The sequence below is a fragment of the Drosophila pseudoobscura genome, chromosome 2 (genome assembly GCF_009870125.1).
Source record: "Drosophila pseudoobscura strain MV-25-SWS-2005 chromosome 2, UCI_Dpse_MV25, whole genome shotgun sequence".
Classification (NCBI taxonomy): Eukaryota; Metazoa; Arthropoda; class Insecta; order Diptera; family Drosophilidae; genus Drosophila; species Drosophila pseudoobscura.
The window spans coordinates 15,326,669-15,351,071 of NC_046679.1; the positions used below are offsets into that span (position 1 = coordinate 15,326,669).

At 47.6% G+C, this 24,403-nt stretch overlaps 3 protein-coding genes across 5 annotated transcripts in view; 2 read left to right on the forward strand and 1 right to left on the reverse strand.

Annotated features, from left to right (window-relative positions):
* The window catches only part of gukh (NHS actin remodeling regulator GUK-holder), a 42,021-nt gene extending 25,314 nt beyond the window's left edge, over window positions 1-16,707 (forward strand). The window contains exons 2-6 of one of the 3 annotated variants that reach the window (XM_003736564.3): window positions 1,682-2,091; window positions 5,314-5,663; window positions 6,382-6,657; window positions 9,174-12,112; window positions 15,060-16,707. In XM_003736564.3, coding sequence (XP_003736612.3) covers window positions 1,682-2,091; window positions 5,314-5,663; window positions 6,382-6,657; window positions 9,174-12,112; window positions 15,060-16,183 — 5,099 coding nt within the window. In that variant the 3' untranslated portion in view covers window positions 16,184-16,707. Of the gene's footprint in view, window positions 1-1,681; window positions 2,092-5,313; window positions 5,664-6,381; window positions 6,658-9,173; window positions 14,664-15,059 lie in introns of those variants that run through there. The other 2 variants (XM_003736566.3, XM_033383648.1) reach the window with 2 other exon arrangements.
* LOC4801841 (WD repeat-containing protein 91) lies at window positions 16,574-18,002 on the reverse strand. The gene is made up of 3 exons (XM_001358837.5): window positions 17,638-18,002; window positions 17,416-17,556; window positions 16,574-17,356 (listed from the first exon to the last, which is right to left on the reverse strand). The coding sequence occupies exons 1-3, from the start codon at window positions 17,879-17,881 to the stop codon at window positions 16,779-16,781; spliced, it is 963 nt and encodes a 320-aa protein (XP_001358874.2). The 5' UTR covers window positions 17,882-18,002; the 3' UTR covers window positions 16,574-16,778.
* A 2,124-nt stretch (window positions 18,003-20,126) lies between these two features.
* Window positions 20,127-24,205, forward strand: Smg6 (Smg6 nonsense mediated mRNA decay factor). The gene is made up of 10 exons (XM_001358838.4): window positions 20,127-20,607; window positions 20,677-21,035; window positions 21,104-21,547; window positions 21,617-21,990; window positions 22,059-22,201; window positions 22,277-22,412; window positions 22,474-22,569; window positions 22,633-23,466; window positions 23,532-23,668; window positions 23,732-24,205. The coding sequence occupies exons 1-10, from the start codon at window positions 20,421-20,423 to the stop codon at window positions 23,872-23,874; spliced, it is 2,853 nt and encodes a 950-aa protein (XP_001358875.2). The 5' UTR covers window positions 20,127-20,420; the 3' UTR covers window positions 23,875-24,205.
* The last annotated feature ends 198 nt before the right edge of the window (window positions 24,206-24,403 follow it).

Here is a 24,403-nt window from a genome sequence, read left to right on the forward strand (position 1 = left end):
TGCCGCCTCTGTCTCTGCCCCTTCCTCTGCCTCTGACACTCGTAATCAAACGACAGAACGACAGACACGATTTGTCGCAATCTCAGCGAATAATGCAGACCAAGAACGATTGCAATTTGCGTCTTTATTCGCTGTATATTTGAATATGTGTTTCTCTGTGTACATAGGAGTACTATATGTATATAAGAGACATTCTTGTGCGAGCCGTACATGAGTCATAAATTATGTGGCCATGGCCATCACCCAGACGTGACGACGCCTCCTCTGTCCCCGCCCCCCAAAGCCCGGGGGCAGGGTCTTTCAACCTACCCAGCCCCATAAAGTTTTAGGGAAACATAATTTTTGCCTCGATAATTTGCCATTTCCTGCTGGTCGGTCTGCTGTCTGCCAGCAGCTTCCGCTTGCCACGGCGCAGAGCAGCCTTGCACCTGAGAGCATGCCTAATTGAATTTCACATTTGGCCAAAAAAAAACGAACGGCATGGAAATGTATTTTTGTATCTTGTATATGGGGGTCACTCCCGGTGCCGGTGCCGGTGCCAGTGCCGGAGTACGTGTGCCAATGTCTACGCACTTGAAATTGCTGGCGAAATGGCAAAGAATCTGGTGGCTGGTGGCTGGTGGCTTCTGGCACAGACCCATGCATCTTCCAGTGGCGCAACTGAACGTCAAAACGTGGCCCGAGTGCCATAAAATTGCCTGAATTTAGCGCTAGGTTCGTTCAGTGCCTCCTGCCTCCTGCCTCTTGCCACTCCTCATTGGGCGGGCAGCTTCTGTTGCAGTTGCAGTGCCTGGCAGCGGTCCAGCTCTGTCTCCGTCTCCATCTCCATCTCCATCTCTGGCTGCTGCTGTGTCAAGTGTCTTTGCTCTGGGCTTGTTAATCTACGAGTGGCTGCTTCTGCTCCATCTTGTTGTAGCTGTTGGGTGCTGCTTCCTGGTAGTTGCTGCCGCTACTCATCGGACTCCTCGGGCTTTGTTTTCATTACCGACCAAGTCCACATGGCGGCCTATTAAATGCAAAATGTGCAGACAGCCAGAAAGACAAACGGCGGCCATGGTCCGTACTCCCCACTCCATCTATCCATCTATCTATCCCTCCCTCCGAAGGGACGACCGACTGCCGGCCACGAGACTGCTGTGAGAATTAAATATGCAACTGCTGGAGGAGACGCCCGGTGGCATGTGGCAGGCAGGGTTATTAAAGTTAATTACAATTTTTCATGGCATTCGTTTATTTTGATTATTTTCTTCTTCTTCTGTGTCCTTGGTCTCTGGCGATTTTTCCACTCTATTAATTTTCGCATTGATTTATTTGCGGCCTGCCAGCCATTGTTTGCGGATCTCTCGGGAGGAGCGATCGATGGTAGCTGCCAATTAATGTGTGGCAGGAAACGGGGGCACGCCACACGCAGACACGCAGGGACAGGCCGCTTTCAATTAGATTACACATAAAGCACTTTTGAGTACTTGCTGGCGATGATAATGATACGATAGTGCTATATATAGATAGGGCAGTGCTAGGTGGATGCCACTTTAGATCTCTCTCTCTCTCTCGCTTTGTAGATCGTTTCTTTGTGTACACAAATCTTTTGTGTTTGCTCGAACACCCCCTGTAAAGTACTCTAGAACTAATTTCCAAGAAATTATGCGCTAATGGCTCTTCTCTTTGTGTTTTTTTCCAGCTGAAAGCGACCTCCTCACCTTTGCACAGCGCAAGGAGCACTACGAGACGGACAAGTCATTCCAGCAGGAGCTCTTCACCGGCGACACGCGGCCGCTCAGCGTTCGCCAGCTGTACACGGAGGCGGGCAAGGACCGGCCCGTTGGGGCGGCCACCGCAGGAGCCCTCGCGGCTCTGGCCCAGTCCAATGCCACGGCCACGGGCACCACTCCGCCGCGTTCCATTTCCTTCAACGGGGACGGAACGACGGGGGCCTACCACAATGGCCACGATGTCCTAACGAACGGAGGCGGAGGCGGTGGCTCCGCGGAGGCGTCCGCCTCCGAGGACTATTTGATCTGCGTGTCCGACTTTGGCAATGCCAATCGCAAGCTGCGCACGCGCATCGATGCCGAGATCGAGATACGTTTGGTGAGTTTTAAACGGGTTTTCCCGGGCCGCTCCGTTAGGCGATGGCCCGTTTTCATGTACAGGCACAGGTACTCGCAAAAGTTAATGCCACATGCATAAATAATATGTTTAGTGGCCGGAGCACGCATAGAGTCCGGAGACCTGGACAGACCAGACCAGGTCCCCAAACCAAAAGCAAGCCAAAACGAATCGAAACGAAGCGAACCCCACAAACGACCTCATGTGTGTGGTCCCAGTGGCTGATGTTGTGGCTGTGGCTTCCTGCTATCTGCCAGCTGTGTCGCCTCTAAAAGCCATAGACCAGACTCTCCTCCATCTCCATCTCTCCCTCTGCCGTCCGTCCGTGTGCTCCACATAGCCCCCACACACTGGAGAGCCTGCAACATCGAACGAAGAGGGACCACACATCTGGCAGCAGCTCCAGCTGCAGCTCCTCCTCGTTAGATGTTGGCCATTAGGCGGAGCTGCAGCTCCATCAATCGGGGGGCGGGACAGGTTAAGACTCCATCAAATCATTCGAGTTAGTTGACTCCGTTTTAATTGCTCAAGTGTCGTCCCACGCCATTATGTCTTTTCCAAGCTGGTGGGGCGGAAGAGAGGCCGTGGACAGGGATTTCCCTCCTTTCGGTTGTGGCTTAAATCTTGTGATGGCTTATACATTGATTGGACTGGATTTGAGGAGTCTTCTTAAGGAATATTTTATGGGAGAGCGTTCCTTAGGAGGAGATATTGTGTATCTACCAGCAGCTGTGTACTCTCTAAAATTGTGTTCTCAGAGATTACGGGTACAAAAGATGATTTCTCAAAGATGTGTTTCTCTAAAGGACTGACTGTTTCGTTCAGAGATTGTATCCTTGAGGGATGGTTTCTTCCAGATATTAGTTATCCAAATATTTGTGTCTAAGATAGGTTTCAGAAAGGGAATCCTCATAGATAGCATTAACAGAATGCTTTCCCATAAATTATATTTTTTGTATTTCTTCGAATCATTTTCCATGTCGAATATTTCTCCTATTTTCTATTGGGAATCGTCATTTATTTATTGAATTTTGACAGGTTCCATTTGCAGTCCCTCTCCATCCACATCTTAAGTATCTCCTGGAGAATCTCAACCTAAAAAACATATAAATATATTCCTAGTTGTGCTTCAGTTGCTTCCAAATGAATTCCATTCTTCTTTGCTCATTCAACGTTCAAGTATCTTGCAAATTCCTTTGTTCATGGCTGAAGCTCGTGCAATTTTTGAATTGATTGCCTCTATTTGAGGATTTTTCACTATAAAATATTATTTATATACAAATGTACATGGAAAATCGCATCTTCAGCTGAGTTTTTCTTTACAATTTATTCCGTCTTTGTTCGCTGTCGCAAATTCTTTGAGAACATATCAGAAAATTGCAGTTAATTTGAGCTAACGCGCATTTGCAGTTGGCCCACTTCGTTGTTGTTGTTGTCGTCGTCTTTGTGTCGTCTCCTGTTTATCTGCTGGCCAGGCCATTAGATAAGCTCCAAAAGACAAACAGCCAATGGCCAATAGACGATGCCATTGGCAAAGACAGCCACAGACTCAGCCACGACGACGACAAAGACGACGACGACAATTTGGATCGCTGTTCGATAGGTTGCCAAACTTGTTTTTGGCCAAAACAGCGCCGGTTGGGTTGTCAATCCCAGTCGCCTGTCGCCAGTCCCCCAGTCCCCTGGCCCCCCATCTCTCCCCATCTCTCCTCCGTTCTGTTTCTGTCGTCTGCTGCTTAATAAAATGACTTTTAATCCTTTTCGCATTGCGTTTGACGCTAGTTGGCCGCAACGTTCCGCTCGGCCTGGCACTGCGTACTCCCCAGATAACCCAAAGAGAAAGAGAACCCGAACCTGGAGCCCAGACTTTCGAGACGAGACCCATTAGCGCTCTGCGGTTTATTGGTTACGGCAGCAACTATCTTCAAGACGGCAACGAAAGGCATGGAGGGCATGGAGGGGCATGGAAAGGCATTCAAAGGCATAAGGAATGGCATGGGGAGGCTGCTGTTATTGTTGTTTACTTGACGGCACTTAAATTGCATTATTATATACGGCACTCGACATTTATGTGCGAATATTTTATCGTTAAAAGTTGCTCAGCCGCCAGGGCCGTTGGGCCGCCCCATTCATCCATTGACAAGAAAGACGGAAACCCCGGCACCCTCTCGCTAAAAGAGTTTTTGGCAGACTCAAAATGCGACTCAGACTCCGATGTGGGATACCCGTAGACGTAACCGTAGCCGTAGCCGTCTTTCTTTATGGTCAGAGAGAGCCGAGCCGCTGCCGACTTTGGCCATTTGGAAATCTAGCTCAAGTGCCTTTTTATGTAGATTTTTCTGGGGGTGAGGGTTTCCCCGATTCCGCACTTCCCACTACCCATTCCACCACTCCTCACTCCGCACATGATTTTCAATTGTTACAATTGATACCGACAGCAGTCGAACCGAAAATCAAATGAAACGATTGCGTTTTTGCTTTTTTGTTTTCTTTAAGAGAGTAATTCACTTAGGAATCGAAAACAATTCTAATCTAGGGAATGTTTTCTATACACACTGAGAAAAACGAGGGGGAACGTGGTGAGCCGCGGCAAAATTTAATATTTAAATTAAATATTTTCATATTTTAATTAAATCACTTTATACAAAGTTTTTCCCATTTATATTAAATATATTAACTATGGGCCATAGTATAAATTTTGATTAATTTATGCTTAAATCAAAAACCGTTTCCTTTCACAGTGCCATTTTTCTCCGAGTGTATAGCTACACTGCATGGGGAAGAGTCGCAGAAAACTGTGAAGAACGAGGAAACCATTTCGTTGGGGTCCCAAACTATAGTCTGCCCTTGGAAGGGTATCCCTGGCCCACGTGTTCGTCTATTGTTTTTAATTAGACTGATTGAATTTCACTTTGAAAGCTCAAAACGCGTGTTGCTGCTCTTTTTTTTGGGAAGGGGCTTGGGGAGGGATTTGTAAATGGCGTGACTTGCCCCAATTTGCGGAAAGCATAAAGAATGTTTGCGCAAACACAAATGCCAGGAGGCAGACACATTTTTCAGGCCTTCTGCGTGACTCCTCCAGCGACTAATTAGGGAGCTGTCCGCCAGGACATAAAGCAACATACAATATTTTGCATGCCAAATGGACACATTTTTCAACCTTATCCCTAACCCTTTGCCTGCCCATCTGTCTCTTTCTTTCAGCCCGCTGCCATCGAGGATCTGCGGAAGTGGACCTCCAGCGAGGCGCTGGGTGATGTCACCGTCACGCCCGATTGCATGCACCATGTGGACACCTCGATAAGCACCTCCATCGTCATCGGCGACAGTGGCGTCCACACGCCCGCCCTCTCTCCGTCCGTGCTGTCCGCCGATGCCGCCGATGCCCTGTACGCCCAGAACCTGAGCCAGGCGGCGGACAGCAGCTCCCACCATCATCATCATCCTTCCCATCATCACAATCAGGCATTGCTGCCGAACGATATCAATAAAGATGTGCCTTTGAATCATCGACTGCCTTCACCCGAGGAGCAGACCAAACAGATTGCCTTAAAGTGAGTATCCAAGGATCAAAATTTACCCATCCAATCACAAAATACTCAAATTTTAGCCTTCAAATAGAAATCCCACCTCACAGTTTGCGAGCTATTGTGCTAAGCTAAAAGTTTTACATCCACCGTTTCCATATTACAGTTTCAAATGTACTGTGTAGTGTTTATTTGTTGAACTTTAAATACACAATTTTAATAGGTTTTTTATGCAAATTTCACGTGTTTGCTTTTGTTTTTCCAGCCACAAAAAACTGTTGTTTTTCTGTCCACATTTTCCACAAAAACTGTTGTTTTTCCGTCCACATTTTTTCCATCCGTGTTTCGACTGTTTCAGTCGAATGTTTGTTCAGAGAGCGCATCGCTCGTATCGCTCGGATAAAAAAGCTTAAATAAATTAATTGAATTACGTATCGTATGAATATTTACAGTGCGGTGACCGCACAATTATGCAAGTGTCGAGCCCCCCTCCCTTTGGGCCACGCCCCGTTCCGGCCATGGCTCATTTGTTAGGCTCTGAAATGGAGCAGCAGCCGCAGCCGCTGCCATCAGACGGAGCCCTGTTCATGCTCCACTGATTGGGGGCACAAAAGTGCTGTGGCTCGGGTAAACGAATTATAGTTTGGGTAACCACAAAAAGCGCACTTCAAACTGTGGCCCAACAGCAGGAGATCGATTTCCAAAGGAGAACTAACCATGGCCCCCTCTTCTCCGGTCTCCACAGATACCCCGCCGAAGTGATTTCGGTGAACATTTCTGGAAAGAATTTCCAGCGGATGTGTGCGGCCCGCAGGTCCACGGCAGGATGCTTTGCCGGTGGCACCACCCCGGCGGCCTCCTCGAGCAGCGCCAGTCCCGAAAACGGACAGACGGAGGCCAACAACCTGGACGACAACGTGCAGACGGTTAGCCGGAGGTCGCGGTCCCGCAAGGTGCGCGGCAAGCGGAGGAACACGATAGCCGGCATCGACCAGAAGGAGATCCAAGACGCAGCCAATGGGTATGTATCTCTAGCTCTCTTATACATATATCTGTCTATGGATATCCGTGTAGACGGATACCTATCTGTTACTTCTCTTTCAAACGCCGAGCAGTTCCTAGAACTCTCACACTGCCTATCAGAACTGTACATAAGTACCATACTAAACATCGTATATGTGTACATATCTGAAGAATCATATCTCAGAAGAATCGTTCCCATCGTATCCCCCATTTATTCTCAACTGCATTTTCCTATGAGATTATTGTGAACAGCCAAATTTGTAGCTGAACAATTTGTTATGCTGTTTAGTTTTCTTTGTTTTTCTTGATTTTTTCTTTCTTATGATTGTACAAAACAAAGCAGATTCCTGTGCCATTAACTACATATTATATCGAATACTATATATATTGTTTGCCGAATTAGCCGCACAAAATGCATGAAATTATTACAAATTACGAAAATTGCTTAACAAAATTTGAATGTTGTACAAAGAAATACAAATAAAATTGTAAATAAATTGTGTTTTTAGCTTAATGTACGTGTAATTAGATACTTGCTGTTGCATTCCAAATTTCAATTGAATTTCAGCCGCATTCCTTTTACGAATTCGACAATGGAAACATTACGAAACAATGCAACTTTGGATAAACGTTTTTTGATTCAATGCAAAAAAAAAAAAACAGCCTAACAAATTCAACGAAAAATATTGAATACAGATACAGAGTACCCACATGAATACGAACAGTCATATACATCCATACACGTACATATCATGATCCATACCAGACATTCGCCCTTTTCCCGCCCCGGCCCCCGCCACAGCCACCGTCATGAGGGGCACCCATGCATTCTTGGCCAGGCCACGAGCCTCGAACACCCACACACGCACTCCACGTTTGCACTCCTCTCTGGGCCTATAGCTGGGATCTAGTCAGTCGTCAGTCGTCAGTCAGTCGACCCACTCTTTCAAGCTTCTCTCTCCTGCAACTCCTCCGCGGCACGCCGCTGTCCGCCGCATCATCAGCATAAATCATGCGAGAGGCAAACTCCTCTGTAGGATTTTGCACAAGTTTCTACTTTACTTCAGACTCTCAGCCTTTCCTGTGCTTTTCAAATGCCACGGCGCACACGAAACGACACGACGCGACGCCTTTTGCTAAAAGTTTCATAAATCTTATTTTGTTTTGTTGGGCGGATGCCCACAAAAGCCATGGACTTTTGGCTCCAAGTCCCAGCGACAGCCCAGAGACGGCGTCATTCCATTTGACTGCGTTCTATATGTGCAACATGAGAGACCCTACACACACACACACCCACACACACACACACACACGGAAACACACAGAAAGACAGACTACAAGTTTGTGTGCCACATTATGTCAATGCTGTTCAATATTTGTATGCTGTGCGATCAGCAGTCGAAAAATGCTGAAACCAGCGAAAAAGTTAACGCCCCAATGGCCAGTGCTTGCCAAACTGTAAGTGCATTCAATCCGTGATTCTTTGTTACCCTCACACCGAAAAGGGGTAGTCTTCTTTTATCAAATATGTTTGCAAGGCAAAGACTCAGCATTTAGACAGGACATAAATGTTCTTTGCATTATGCGGCACATTAATGCTGCACTCGAGTTGGTTTTCTTTTGTTAGATTGAATTTCCTGCAAAGGGTATCCAAAACTTCGACCACCCCGAAAGCTGGCATTTCTTTCGTATTTGATTTTGTTTGTGCTCATTCGAGTATACATTGAAATTCAATGAAAATCTTTTAGCAATGACTGCACTTTGGGGCCCCTCCCCGCCAGCCTCTAGCCCGATGAATCCCCTAATTCGGGCCGTTCTTGCCCCAGAATCGAAATGAGTCGAATTCTTATCTCCCTGCGCCAGCGCCCTCTCTCTCTGCCACTCGCTGGCACTTTGCATGCCACATAGATGCCTCATAGAGTGGCGGGATGGATGATCTGCTCCACTCGAAACTAAAATGTAGATGTTGTAATCGTCTCTAATAATCAACAGATGAGGCGGCGGCGGGAACAGCCAGAAAATGGGAAATGAGAAATGAAAAATGAGAAACGAAAAATACAAATGTATTCGGGAAAATTAACCTCTGAACTGTGCCATTAATTAATTTAGATTCTAGACTCAACAATTCTAGATTCCCATCTATTCCCATGTCTGTTGTGTGTGCGTGTGCATCTGTGTCTCTAATAGATCGTTCGTCTAAAAGCAAATCTTGACTGAAAAACTTCTCACAATAATCCCATTACATAGGAATATCTCTGTCTCTGCTATACTCTCTGCTATACTCGTACCATCTCTCTCCTTCTCTCTGTGTGGCTCTATCCTACGAGGCTGTCTTCCATGCCCTTCCTTCCATCTTCCATCTTCCATATGACATCTTCCATCAATCATTACAAATATGCTAACCAAATACCAAACATATATTTTCTCTTTTATGTTCCCTCCTAACCCAACAAAAAATGTGTGTGTTCTGTTGCACAATTTATGCAAAACCCGAATTCCCACACACGTAAGCAGAAATGGAGAGTCCTCCTCGAAGCAGAATGCCTCATCGAGTGCCACATCGCCGGCACCGGCTGCGGCCAGTGCGGACACGCCGGAGGGCGCCAAGAAGTCGAAGAAGTTCGGACGCAGCAAGTCCAGCGACATCTTAAAAAAGGAATCTGTTGCCTTGCCCTACGACAAAGGCAAGAGCACCCTGACCCGCCTCAACTCCCTGAAGCAGTGGGGCCGCAACCGGTTCAAGTTCATGCACCGGGCGGGAGAGCTGAACGGCCTTGGGGAGAGCAGCCAGCTGGACACCAGCGGATGCAGCTCCCAGAACAGTTCCGCCGAGAAGCCGGACAGCAGCAGCCATGGATCGCCGCCGGGCCTCGGCTCCGCGAGCGTGGAGCGGGTTGGTGGCAAGTCCAAGGCCAGCGCGAAGCCCAAGCGCGACATCGACGAAGAGTGTGTGGTGCACGATCTGATCGCCCAGAAGAGTGAATCTCGGTTTTCGCACGAACGAAAACCCTCGTATTCCTCCTCGGAGAAGAGCATGAGCGTGTCGAGCAGCGGCCAGCTGAGGGGCAAGCTCCAGCTCTCCTCCACGCTGGCGGCGGCCAACGTGAAGATGCGCGAGACGGCCACGCTGAACAGACAGCGGCGGAACGGACTGCACGGCCTGGCCGGCAAGGATGAGCAGCCGCACTCTTCCAGCGGCAACTGGAGCGCCAGCTCCGAGTCGGGACGCGCCTCCATCGGCAGTGAGATCACCATGCAGCCCAAGTCTAGTGCCTCCAACACCTCGCTGAATGTGTCCAGCTTCCAGCCGTGCAACAGCAGTGGACCGCCCTCCTCGATGATGAGCCGGCGGCGATTCCTGAACACCTCCGCCTCGAGCAGCGTGACCAGCGAGGGCACAGCTACGCCGGAGCTGCAGACGGAGGCTGGTGCGTATCCCAACCATCTCGACGACGAGACCAGCTCCGCGTACAGCTGCGACACCGAGGGCTACTACACCTCTTTCCACATGGACAGCGGCCTGCGCACGCTCAAGGAGGAGGAGCCACCGATGACCCCGCTGCAGCAGAGCCTGCACACCAGCTCCTACTCCTTCGGCAGCCAGTCCAACCAGACGGTGCTCAACGCGGAGAACGAGTACGAGCTGTACGGCCGGGGTTCGACCTCGACCACGACCAGTTCGGCGGGCACTGTCTGCACCACGCTCCTGAACGGAGCCATCTCCGGGCCGGATGTGCCGGAGCGGACCAGCTCGCTGGGCAAGCACAGCTCTGGCCAGAGCCAGAGCCACAGTCAGAGCAACAGCACCAGTGCCAGCAGCAGCACCCTGGAGCGCAGCTACAGCAGCAGCACCATCGGCAGCACACTGGAACGGACGGGAACCATCAAGAGGAACGTGAAGATGGCGCCCAATGCAGAGGATGCTGCCAAGCAGGAGGATCAGCAGCAGCAGCGTTCGGCCATGCCTCTACCGGGCGGGGCAACGGAGCTGGAGTTCTCGGAGAGCTCGGATCTGGAGGGAGTGGAGCGGATCGAGCGGATCAAGCAGAAGACGGCCATCACCTCGAAGCGGATACCCTCGATGTGCATCATCACGCCCACGACCAGCGACGATGACGAGCACCAGTCGCAGGCGGATCGAACCCTCACCAATCTCTCCGTGGACGTGGATGTGGACCAGGATGATGCCGCAGAGCCGGAACAGAGGACACCAACAAATGCGAATCCGGAGAGTAGCAAAGACCACAACCTAAACGAGCTGAAGCAGACGCCAACGAAAGCTTTGAGCGGAATGTTTGAGAAGCTCAAGGTGAAGCTTGTGCCGGGAAAAAGCTCTCCGGTTAAGCCAAAGCCTAAGCCCGCCTCCGCCAGTGCCGTCAATGACGATGAGCTTTACGACCTGGCCGGCGAGTACGTCACCATTGCGGATATCAGCAACAACAACAACAATCACAGGGCAAAGATTACGCCCTCGGGCGCTGGCTCCAGCCTCGGCATCTACTATTCCAATGACATAGTTCGTCGCGGAGCCTCGGCTTCGGCTTCGGCTTCTGCTACGTCCGAGTACGTGTCGCTGAACGAGCTGCCTCAGCACTTGCGTCGGCATGCAACCCATGGCTCTCCCTCTGCCCTACCGCTGCCGCTGAGCGAGAGCGGGGCCTGCGCACAGCTGCTGCTGCCCGGTGAGACGGCAGCAGCTGGCAAGGCCACCCCGCCACCCCATCTGCAGCAGCAGCGGCAGAGGCAGCAACCCACCCGGAGCGAGGGTTGCGGGGTGCCGATGTATGCGGAAATCAGCGAACTGCGCGAGGAGAAATCGCTCGTCGCCGCTCAGCAGCAGCAACAGCAGCAGCAGCAGCGTCGGGTGCGCACGACGGCCGAGGGCAGAGTCATCTACGATTCCGACAGCTTGAAGCGGCGCAAGGGTGCACACACCACTTTTGCACCTGGGCCCTACGTAAAGGAAACCGAAAGTGCCCTGCTCAGTGCAACGCGAGACGCCGCTACGGGCGAAAGTGCAACATCAGCAGCAGCAGCAGCAGCAGGAGAACCCGGATCTATAGAAGCAGAATCGACGGCCACATCCCCTCTGACGGCGACAACAAAGAGCGCCAAGCTATTGCTATTGAGCAGCGGCGGTATCGCTGGCAACCACCGCAAGGTGGCCAATGTGCGTCCCATAGTAGCCAAGTCGCCGCTCAGCAAGATCCCTCAGAGCAGCAGCATGGCTGCGTATCAGTCAGCGACAGTCGGCGGAGCCACTTACCAGGAGCAGAAGCAGTTGCTGGCCAACCACACGAATCCCTTCTACGAAACAATTGCAGCCGCCGCCGCCGTTGCCCCGGCAACGGGCAACATGATGCCTTCGCCCTCGGGCAAGTCCAACTCATCGACTGGCTCCACGGCCACCAATTCGTCCTCCTCTACGGCGTCGGCCCACTCCGGCGAAGAAGGTAAGCTAGTGCTCCAGCCGCCGGCAGACAGTTGCCATTTCGCTTGCCCACCCACACATACACCTACACCTACACCTACACTTAAGTCTAATCCCCAAACCGAATCCAAACCCTGTTCCTCCTCTGCTAATGTATATAACACGCTACTTTGCAACACTGCCACAACAGAAGCAGCAGCAACAGCAACAGCAACAAACATTAACAAACACTACAATTTTGGAGTCAAAAGCAAGTCAAAATCCGCATCAATGGGCACGAGCATATCAAGCGTAGGGCAGCATCCACAGCGGCAGCAGCATCCAAAAGATTGCGAGTCGAAAGTGAGGGTTGCTGAAATGGAAACTAACCCCCGTGGGGCTGAAGATGGGGATGAAGGTGGGCAGGCGGTGGAGCAGCAGCAGCTGCCACCCCTGCTGCCGCCGAGGGCGAAAGTAAATGACAATGCGACTCCAGCCCCAACTCCACCCCCTGCCTTATCGATTGACCCAATTGCAGTGCACTTCTCCCTACCGAATGTGAATCCGAATCCGAGTGCGAATGCAAATGCAAATGCAAATCCCGGCAAGCCTCGTGCCGCTCTCAAGCGCAACAACAGCTATAGGCTGGCCAACGACGAGCTGAAGCTGGAAATGAATAAGGAGAACCAGGGACTTCAGCTCTCGTTCGGTGCCGAGAGAGGCCCTCTCGCAGGCCCGAATTCGGGTACATTGCCCCCCATGCAGCATGCAACAAGTTCCCTTAGGCTGCGCAACCTCAGCAACCTGCCAGCCACACCTGCCAGCACCAGAGGGGAGCGCAAGATAGCCAAATCCTTTGAGCGCCTCGTCGATGAGTTCTCCCTGTCCCTCACTTCCGGCAACGATTCCTCCTATTTGAAGAACAAATCGCTGGAAAACTTCGATGACTCACCAGCCCTTCTGGCCCTGGCCAATGAGTCCCAAGAAAGCGAACAAAAGCCAGACCCAGACACTGCTGCACGCAACTCTGACTCCGACTCCGACTCTGAGGACGATGTGGAGGCACTAACAGCGCCCATGCCCGCCCCCAAGTACCACAAGTCCTTTGTGGATAGCGTGCTGCTGCGGCCTTTCAAAATCATTCTGCCCCACGACGACAACGGGGTCCGTCGTCAGCGCATTTTGCAAAAGTTCGAGGTGACGGAGATCTGGTAAAAGCCTGTCCCTGGCTGTAGTTTGACCTTTTGTCAATGCCCAACCCTTTTCACACATGTCCCAGGCCCCTTCAAGGAGGCCGTCTTGAGCAAACACTGCAAAATAATTGACAATCTCCGCACCACACAGCATCTTCACATGGTGGCGCTCATTAATGTGGCCTCCACTTTGCCAGCCACTAGGCTCGTGTGCGTGTTCAATTGCCTGGTGGAGTCTCGAGTCCTGTATCTTGGGGTTCAATGTCCCTGCCACTGCTGCTGCGCTCCTACGCTTGATATACTACTATCCCTTGCGGCAGTCTACAGGGGAACACCCTGATATTTTGTTTTGTAATTTATTTTCCCAATTTTGGGCCCGTTTAACCGTTTAAATAACCAACTTTTTGTTTGTGTGTGTTTTAACCATAGCGATAAAGATTAATGTTATTTGTGTTACCCCTAAAAAATACTATATGTTTGTAACTAATTGTAATTAACATAAACCAACATGTTGTTGTACCTGTGTGGAATAGTTTTAGCAATAGTCGGCTCGAAAGACGCTGGACTGGTTGTCCGTCACGCTTAATTTTTTGTCAACATTTTCTTTGCTCATTTGCAATTTGTATTTAATATATGTCGGGCTCTCATACGAATTTTGGGCACACTCCAGAACGAACCTACTCCCAGAGCATTGCAAAAACATCCCTAAAAGCGAATTACATTCAACGAACAATCCCGTAGTGAATTCTAGGACAGCCAACAGACCAAAAGACACTCAGAATAATGGGATCCGGCATATATTTTATTCAAAAGTTTTAACATACAAATCTTGGGTCCTGTTCTTTCGATCGTTCTGTAGATCAAACACAATTATCTATATCATTCAGTTACCAAAATGTACAATAAATGATCGATTGAGAGATGATAAATAATAACTTTTCCAACACAACACATGTCTATTGTAAATTTTGTAAAGTTTTTTGCACCATTCACGTACTTTATAAAGTAAGTTTTTTATGTTCTACCACGACTATGATGCTAATTTTTGTAAAACTACTCGAATTATTTATGATTTTTTATCCAAAATTTGTGTAATATCAAAAGCGTGCAAAAGACTTCTATTGCATCATTTATTCCAGCATGCCAGCATGTGTGTTTGTCTATGTTAATGTAGTAGTAGTAGTTTTTTGCACACTTTCCCAGAACTAACGATAACATACTCTTGCTCCCATAAGGAGGAGGAGGTGCTCAAGTCTGTAGTACTCGTAGTTTGAAAAATTAGCTCATGGCCATAACCTTAAGTTCTCGCCTAAGTCCAAACCACATTCCACACAAAAGAACATCTAACACCCCACCGATCGTAAGTAATGTTTTTGCAACAAAAATAAATCGAAACGAAAAGAAACGAAACGAAAATTTGGCATTGAATCATTGACATTATCATGGCACCCATACCATACCCAAGGCTGATTGAGGTAAAGGATCTCCCATACTTATACCACCGTCCATCCACCACCCCCACATGCACCCAAAGCATACAAAAGCATCCTCACATTATAGCACCCAAGCACCAGTTCACCAGATCCATGTATATACATTAATCGTGCATAAAATTTGAGGGGAATACGTTCATTCGAGACTACCAGGTATGTATGGCGCCGCTTGCTTTGAATGCTTCTTCTCTAGTCGATTATCCTAACCATCCGCACTTGAAATTGCCTACTAAAACCCATGACAAAATCGGCAGACTTGTGTATCCGTTGACTAATTCGCATCGAACTTATCTTTTCTCCCCAGGGTATCAACGTTTCTCTAACATCTATGAGCAAGTGCAGCCTGCACAGACCACCACACAGCCCACAGATGACTCAGCCACGCCATTCCAGCGAAGCGCACCCATCTACTGGACCCTGCAGAGTCGCCGCAACCAGCAGAAAGCACAGCCTAGTGGCAACATTACCTGCCGGGATGATCTGTACGCCACGCCAATACGCCGAGCCGATCGCCTGGCCCGGGCTGCGGCCGCCACTGGAGCTGCTGGCCCCTCAGTGGACAACCCAAATGGCAAAAGCAACATATCGCCAATTGTGCCAAGAACTCGCGGCGGAGCCTTCCTCACGTCCACGCCCACTCGCGATGAGGTGGAGAAGGCAGGAGAGAATGCCCAAGTACCGCCAATGAAGCAGCCCTCGCGAAACTGGAGCGATGATGCGCCGGAGCGACTGAACACTTGCGCCGATCGCATTGGTCAGAGCAAGACGACGTTGATGGACTTCAAGAAGCTGCTGCTGGCCAAGTCAGCCAAGACGAGTCCCGTACAGCGGAAAATGTCAGCCGTGGAACTGCTGAAGAAGTCGTGCGGTCAACCATCTGGCCCAGCACCAACGACGAAGGCCAGTGGACCCGCTGCCAAAGTGGGAACTGCAGCGCCAGGAGCAGCCAAGGCCACGATTAACTCCAGTCTCAAGCTGCTCGATCTGAGCGGCTCGCCAAAGACGTTTGCCAACCGCAGGATGCTGCGCCAGGGCCAGTTCGGGTCGCCATCCAAGACCTTTGTGCCAAAGACCCGTGGTCCTGTTAATGTGGTGGCCGCTGCATCTGCCGCACCACGAACGGACATTATGTCCACCACAATACCAGAGGTCAACAGCGAGGAGGATCACTCCAACACAAGCGGAGGATCCCGTGCCAGCTCTGAGGCGGGAGAAACAGCAATCAGCCCCCCTGTTGTCACCTCCAGCTACGATCTGAAGCGCAATTTTTTCCTGCAAACTGAGCAGAACAACTTCATGCGCGGCGAGTTTAAGCACACCTTCGCGGGCAAAGGAGGCAACTCTGCAGGATCCAGTGCAGAGAGCAACAAATGTGCGAACGCTCCACTAGTGGCCACTGCACTGCCGTCGTTTGAGACAGCGCTCTAAGAGACTTGGCGATGCAAACGGGTCTAACCCGCCTTTGCATTCGCAGGAGGCACAGAAGTAGGACCCGAAACCGCTCACCCACATACTCGCACGGGTGGGTTCGGATAGATACATACATATGTATTCCATAAGAAACAATCGGATAATCGAGAGACAAGCAATCCTAATCCTTAGGCTTCACCGACACTTACCCACTAGCCACACGCTGAACCTGCATTTATTGACGAAATGGAACGTGTCAAAACCGATGCTACTTTATGCAAAACTTATACATATATCAATTACCTATATACACACAATACCTTTATACAATAAACTGTATTTTTAAAATTGTGCTGCTTGTATAAACGGATATTTTATATACGAATACGAATGCAAATACGAATCGTCTATACAATACATTATATTTATTTGTAATTTTACATTATTTATTGCAATTATGTATTACGCTACACGCATTGCTCTTTCTTTTGTACGTCTACGAGCTAAGGAGAATTGCTAATCAATAAATACATTGAAAAACACACAGAGACCAGGCAGTAATATATGAATGTTTGAATGCGTCTATCACTGATTTACTACGATTATTGCATGTCTATATCCAACTGCGGCCCACGCTGCCGGATCTGCGCTTGGTCGACTTGTCGCCGACCGAGCTGGCGGCCTGATCCTTCCGTCCCAGAACTGGAGAACTTCCAGATCCAATATTGCGTATAAGTAGCTTGAGCCCACGAGCCTGCGCATCACTGGCCTGGCCCACACTGTTCGCCTCGGAGGCAATGATGCAGAAGTCGTCGACTATGTGACCCGGCGGACTAATGTCGAAGGGCAAGATATCGTTTAGGCTCTGCTGATGCCGATAAACACTACGCCGCCGTGTGTTAGCGTCGCCGCTCAAGTTGTGCGAGCTACCGCTGACTGGCTGTTGCTGCGCCTGCTGTTGCAGCTCTTGCTGCGCTTGTAGGAGTCGAGAGCGTAGGCCAACATTGTCCTCACTGAGCCGTTGCATATGGGCCGCTTCCTGCTCGGCACGCACAAACGAGGGCTGTGGCAAGCATTGATAGACGGTCGTTAGGAAGTTGCGCAGCGACAAAAGCGACGTGTCCTGCCACTGTTTGGTAAAGTAAAGAGCAAAGCTGGGCGACTCTTCTGCGTTCTTGCAGAAGGGGAAATCTGCAAACAAATAAAACATCAATCAATGAATGTCAAGGGGATTCCAAATCTCAACCCACAGAACCAATCCTTCCACTCGCTCTGCTGCTGCAGCTCGCCTGCCATCTTGTTGAAGAACTCTGATATCTTCTCCGACTTGTGGTTGCTGTAGGCCGTCACCAGATAGTACTTGAGTAGACTGTTCTCCAGTTTCTTTACGGCTAAAGGCATGCAATGAATCACACAAAAATGTATGTATGTTAGATTGGGAGCAATTGGCGGGTTCGCAGTGGGCTGCTTACCCACGGCGTAGGTGTGGTCCAGCTTGGTGAACAGATTATTGTCCAGGTGTAGCCATAGGCTCCGTAGGCCGTGCAGGTCGTACGTTTGCACGGCATATGTAAACTGCTCCAGGATGCGCTCGGCCCGAAAGTGCTGGTCCCTCTCGGTCCGCTGCTCCAAGTCCAGCGCTTTTAAAGTGCTGGAGAAGCCTCGAAACACGAGATATTCTCTCAGCAAGTTATCGAGGAATGCCACCTGTGCCATTTAACAGTAGAAGACCGTGGATATCAAATAAAAACAATTGCAAATTTATATTGGGCAACCACGGATTGTTTTCATGAATTAGAGTGACCATGAAATTCATGAATTAGAGTGACCAGTGTTCTAGCATATTTTATAAAATACCTTAAAAGTGACCGATAACGAAATCACTGTTTTCAGTTCAGCCGCTAATTTGCTATCGATATCGAGATTTCAATTGTGAAAATTAACAAAAAAAGATTTCATGTTCTATCTGCGGAGAAAAAAACACGAAGCAACGCTTGTAATGTATAATTGGGTTGCCCTCGTTTGGGCTCTGCCCGAGTTTTGGGAAAATGCCTGATCTGTTTGGGCAGCTAGCTGATCCGTGCTCAAGGGGCAGATCATGTTGCTGTATAAAATTAATGTGAAACATAAACAATAGTTTTTTATGTCACTGCGCTTACATTTATACGCTCATATATATGTATGTACATATTTATATGTACACATATGTATGTGCATGCATGGGTTCACTACACCTGATGTATTTGAACCCTTTTCATTTACCCCCGTTTACTTTTCTTTCAAATTAAAATAGCCGCGACGTGGATCATATTGGGATCCAACGTATTCTTTAAGAACAACTTTCGCTCGAAAAGGAGTGCATTTAATATTTTGTTTGGTCGGCTAACAAATCTCCAAGAAAAAAGGCACTCTAACTCTGCCAATCCTGCCAATATGGGGATATAGTATAGTATTAGAATTCTGTTCGTGTTGATGAGCGCCTGGATCTCAGATATTGTACAAAAAACTAGGGCAACAAAATTTTGTGTGAAGACATTTTCACACTGCTACAAGTGCTACAAAATTTGAAAACGCAACGATTTTACTAATTAAGTCATAAATTCCATACGAAGTTCACATCCCTTTCGCTAGACGATAATCTATACTTCCCTTCAGCAACATGTGCTGCGGAATGGCAGCACTAATTAGAAATTAGTTAGTCTCTATTTTAAAGCTATCACAACGAAATGTTGCAGCTTACAGAGACTTAGAGTAGATAAAGAAATGAGTGAATAGGTCAAAATATATCAATCTGAGAAAAAGTTGTTAGTAATGTTTCAAATCAGCTATGAAAACAGAATTCAAATATTAATTCAAGAAAAAAATCGGTAAATAAGCAAAAAGTGTTAAAATAACGTACCATTTCACTTACGGTTTATTTCACGCCCTCTTACGCTTTATTATTTGACCTTATTTGTTTAATCCTTTTTTTTTAGATAAAATCCAATAAAGAGGAGTACTTAAAAGTACAACCCGAATAAAACTATGCGTTGATGGCCGAGGGCCTAAGCTGGCTAGTAATATTAAGCCGAATATCAAAATGCAGGAAAATGATTTCCCAACATGATAAATCTAGAATAATTTTAGCGCAGCTCAGGCGGAAGTTATCGTGTTTTTTTGTTTGCAAGTAAAGAGGCAGGTGGCAGGTCTATAAGAAGAATTCAAAAACAGTATTCTTTGCCGCGATTTGGCTCGAGTTGATCACTTGTTTAGATAAGGTGGGCTCAGTATATTTACGGTATATTTTGAAACTTAGATGCTATATTTCTGCCCATGTCACACTGATTCAGTTTAGACACCATGTCTAGCTCACACACCTTGCACATTTGTATACTTTTCATAGTAATTTCTAGAATTTTCCGTCATGGACTCACCCTCTTGTCCATTGCACCAATGTAGCAATCGTGTAGAAATGCCATTTAACGCCATGTCGCAGGCAGCATCGAATACTAATTAATGATTAGAACCGAATTCCTGATCGTTTGCCATCAAAATCTCACTTTTTTTAAATGCAGAAAAAGCATATTAAAAGTGGATAACGGAGTTTTTTCACACTGGCTTCCATGGACCCAGGACATTGACCCAAAGGACAAAAAATTTTCAAACGTACACATTTCCTCTTAACTACATGAAAATGTAGTTAGTACGTAGCCATTGTGTAGTTATCTTGTAGAACAAATGTATTTTGTGGAAACTGTATAAATGATCTTTTTTGTTTAGACCCTGTTTTACAAGCAATTCAGTTAGGATGAGAACTTCAATTAGCAAGTCTTGTAGGAAAGAGATTCGTCAGTTGGCGAAAATTACGTGCTCAGGGCGGAGGGTGCTTGCTAACTAGTGATATTTATCCGAATATCAAAATCAAGCAATATGATGAAATAATTCGTCAGTATATTTACAATATATCTTGAAACTGTGACGTATTTTCGGTATATTTCTTATGGTATATATCGATAAATCGTAAATTTTTACCACACACAAAATAAAAAAATATTAAATTAGCAATAGTAACATTAATTTTATTGCAACAAAACCAGCCTTGCCTTGAGCTCTGCTGGTATTATTGTAGCATATGGTCATTGCAGATACATCGTCTGGCGAACACTCTATTCATTCCAAAAGTGATCAAATACAAACAAAATTTTCCACTCTCTGCAACAAAGGCGGATTACAATTAAAGTGAAATCAATGTACCAGCAAAAGAATCGCTTGAAATATGAGTCGAAAGGGAACGAAAGAACAAAATGAGGTATCGTTGATCATTGGGACGCTACCGAAGCGGCTGCAAAACAAAATTGCTGCTAGCTGTAGCCACGCAACAGCAACAGCGTTGGAAGAAGATGCTGAAAATTCGGAGCCCCCGATGGCGATGACAAAAACAACAAAGAGTTGCCCAAGGCCAAGTAAGTTTAAATACGTCACGGTTGTTTTTTACCATCACATCATGTTTTTTCACTTTGACATATTCACAGTCAAGATTTTGAGCAATTCATCAGCAAAGGAAAAATGCAATGAAAAAATTCCCGTTTTGGATACCAACGGGTCAAGCAACAAGCAACTGAGGGATGTATGCATACCGGGATTATTGCGTGTCACGGCAACAGTGTCTGACAATGCTACTGCTAAGTCCTGTCATTATGGACGGCGACGTGGGCGCACTCAGACTAAGAGTAATAAGGCGCATACTCCCCATTCGCCGCAGGAGCGGACTCTTCTGACCACCGAGCATCCCGAGTGGTTCGAGCCTATGCTGTCTATGGCCAATGCAAAGGAAATTGTACAGTTGTACGACCAACTATTGGTGTTGCAGAACAGGAACCTAATACTAGTTGTAAGTTGTGACTAATTCTGCTGGCTGACCGAACAGCTTCACCAAAAATTGTGCATTGCTCTTTGCAGAACTGGAAGAACTTTTGCTATATCCAAAACAAGCTACAGGGCGCCTTTAAAACACTGATGCTGGAGGAGCTGCGCTTTGTCTGCGAGCACAAAGTTGATGCTTTCTTCTGGAAACTGCTATTCTACAACGTGCGCGAGTATCTAAGGCGGCAGCAGACCGACCAGGCCCGTACCCACACCTTGCTGCTGATTGAACAAGCGCTCCAGTTTTACCATACTGTCTTTGACCAACTAATGGCAAAGTATATATCACGCTTCGAGAGCGCCGTCAAGGTGGTTGCACAACGCCTTCTAATCTGTCTGGGTGACCTGTCCCGCTATCGGGTTAATTATGTACATGGCACGGACTACCTGGAGGCTGCACGCTATTACCATCGTGCTCAGGAGCTAGTGCCCGGAAACGGTGCGCCCTACAACCAGCTGGCTATCGTTGCTATTTTTCATGTAAGTTAACTGCGCACTTTTCAGTGATCTATTCGAGTAACTATTAAATATGGCATATAATTTATGCAGCATAAGCGCTTCGATGCTGTATACTACTATGTGCGCAGCTTGTTGACTTCAAACTCAATTCAAACAGCCAAAGAGAGCTTGCTGGATCTGTTTGACGAGATTCGCCGGAAGTACGAGGAGACTGAAATGAAAAAATCTCCCTTCGCTTGTGGCCCAATCACTAAGAACGAGAAGTCCAAGCACATGCGAAAGGAAGTTTGGATCTACCCGGATGGCATTCGCTGCTTGCATCGTTCGGATCTAAAGAAAAAGGGTAAAAACAAGGTCACCATGGCCGAGGTTAACCGCTACGACGAAATGTCACCAGTGGATCTGTTGCCACGCGTTATGTCCCTTTACTTGTACTTGATCGGCAAGCTCTACAATGGAACAGAGTGAGTTACACCTCATGGCTATATTTGTACATTGACTATAGATATACCCTCATGTGACTTGTTCTTAGTGTGGACTCATTGTACCAGCTGCTTCGAAAGCTTCAAATTCAGTTGAGTGTCGCTCTAAAGCAGACCAACCTCTTGTCACGTTCCAAACTGCTGAAAATGGCGGCACTTAACCTGTTCGTCATGGAGCACAACAAGCGCAAAGGTGCGAGCATATTATAGCAGATAAGCTCAATAACAATTGAAATTAATGCGCTGTACACTCATATATATTTTATAGTGGCACGTCGGGAGATGCGTTATCACAGCTTCAATTTTGCCAATTCATTGTTTGGCCTCATTCTGAAAATAACAAACGAAACGCTTGCTAACTGTTTAGAGGAATCTTCGGGCGTTCAGTCTCTTTCTGATGACAAGTATGAAATGCGAAATGGGCCTTGGAATTTGGTTTTTGAATTTGTTTTTATCACGTTCTAGGTACACCACCATAAACACTTATCTGCAGTTTGTGAACGTCCACGTCCATTGGCTGAGCATCAATGTGGATTTGTGGGAGCCGGTGCGCTCGGAGGAGTATGTGCTACTGCATTCCATTTCATCGAGAACACTACTTATCAGTCCTTTAATTTCCCACAGGCACTCCTTCATCGATTGCTGGGCTGAGTTGTCAACCCTTTTCGTAAACATAGAATGGTTGCTCGGCAAGTACAAGCTCGACCAGAAGGACGTTGAAAAATTGTCCAAAATCATTTTGAATGAAGACATCGCCCTGAGCGGTTTCAGTCCGTTGGGTAAGGAGACGAGCAGAGTCGACGGACAGCGTGGGTCTGAGCGCATACAGTTCCTTGTGCGCATGCGAAAGATAGCACAGTTTCAGGATTGCTTCTTGCTGCATCAGGATGCCTTGCAGCAGCCACAAAACTCCAGCTTCACCATTGAGGATCTCAATGACGATATGAAGGTTGCTCTGAACTGTTTTGATGCAGAAAGTTGTGGCCTTTCCTCGGATACGGCTTCCATGGGCAAAGGCGAGGAGCAGACCAAGTCGGATAAGGAAATTGCGGTCTGCCCTTCGACTGACTTTGATGTTTCGCAGTTGTGCAAGCTAAAGAAGGAGCTCGAGGAGAAGGCCAGGGTCAAGAAGTTCTGCAACAGCAAGTTGGAGGAAATTCTTAAATTGGTTGACACAAAAATATACATAGAGGTGCGTCCGCGATACCTGTTGCCGGACACCAACTGCTTCATTGATTGTCTGGAGGACATTGAGAAATTGTCCATGGAATACAAGCGCTATACGCTCATAATACCTCTCACAGTCGTCAAAGAGCTGGACGGGCTTTCCAAAGGCGTCAAGTTGGACTCGTATCGCAACTCGCGGCAGACGCAGAAACGTATCCATCACTTTGACGAGGTGTCGACGCGCGCCAAAAAGTCCCTGGAGTTCATCAAGTCGGCCAAGAGCAACTTGAAGTAAGACACCCATTTGATTTATATTCTTTTCAAGAGTTGCTCTACCCTGATTGACTCCATTTTAGGTGTGCAACTACAAAGGGATCTTTTGTAAATGCCTCGGTGTTCGGATTGGTTGAGGAAGAGTATTTGTCCAACGACGACAAAATTCTGGCAACGGCCATAGCTGTTTCCAAGACTACCAAGTCGGAACAATGTCAAGGTAAGGTTGCACTAGAACCATCTTCAGGGCAGTCCTAACCTATCCTAACATATCTTGCTACAGATGGCAAGTGCTTCATTCAAACGGAGCTGGTACTTATCACCACCGATCGCAACTTGCGCGTAAAGGCCCTGACTCGCAATCTAGCCGTTAGCGCGTTGGATGAGTTTTTGCAATGGGCCAAAGATTGTCGCGAATCAACCTGAACGTAGATTCGCAATGCGAATCGCTGGTCCCTGCTGACTATTGGACAGGCTCACGCAGCAGCTCCGCTCCTGCTGAAGCGCGGGCTTGTGCTGTTATATTTACTAAATTATTCGCATGTGACTACAAGTATGTGTGTCGTGGTCGGAAGTCCCTGCGCGCAAATACGTTCACGAGAGACGTAGGCTCCTGATGGCTGGACAAGAGTACAGTGCGTATGTAGGATACATAGGTGCTGGTATCTTCCGGGGGATGATTTCGTCGCATCGGATCATGTGGTGTTCCACACATTAATTTTCCTTTTCTCATTTCTTTCAATGTACACTTTGTGACTTTCGATACAATTAAAAACAATTTGGATTGTTTTTCAATTATTTTTGTTTTATTGGTCCCGTCAGCACACGGGGCTCACGTTCCATTGTGGGCATTCTTATAAAGCATAACTTCTAGTGCATTAAATATCGACTGCGCCAAAAAGGTGTATGAAAACACATCCCCAACATACAATGCAATTCGCTTATCGACACACAC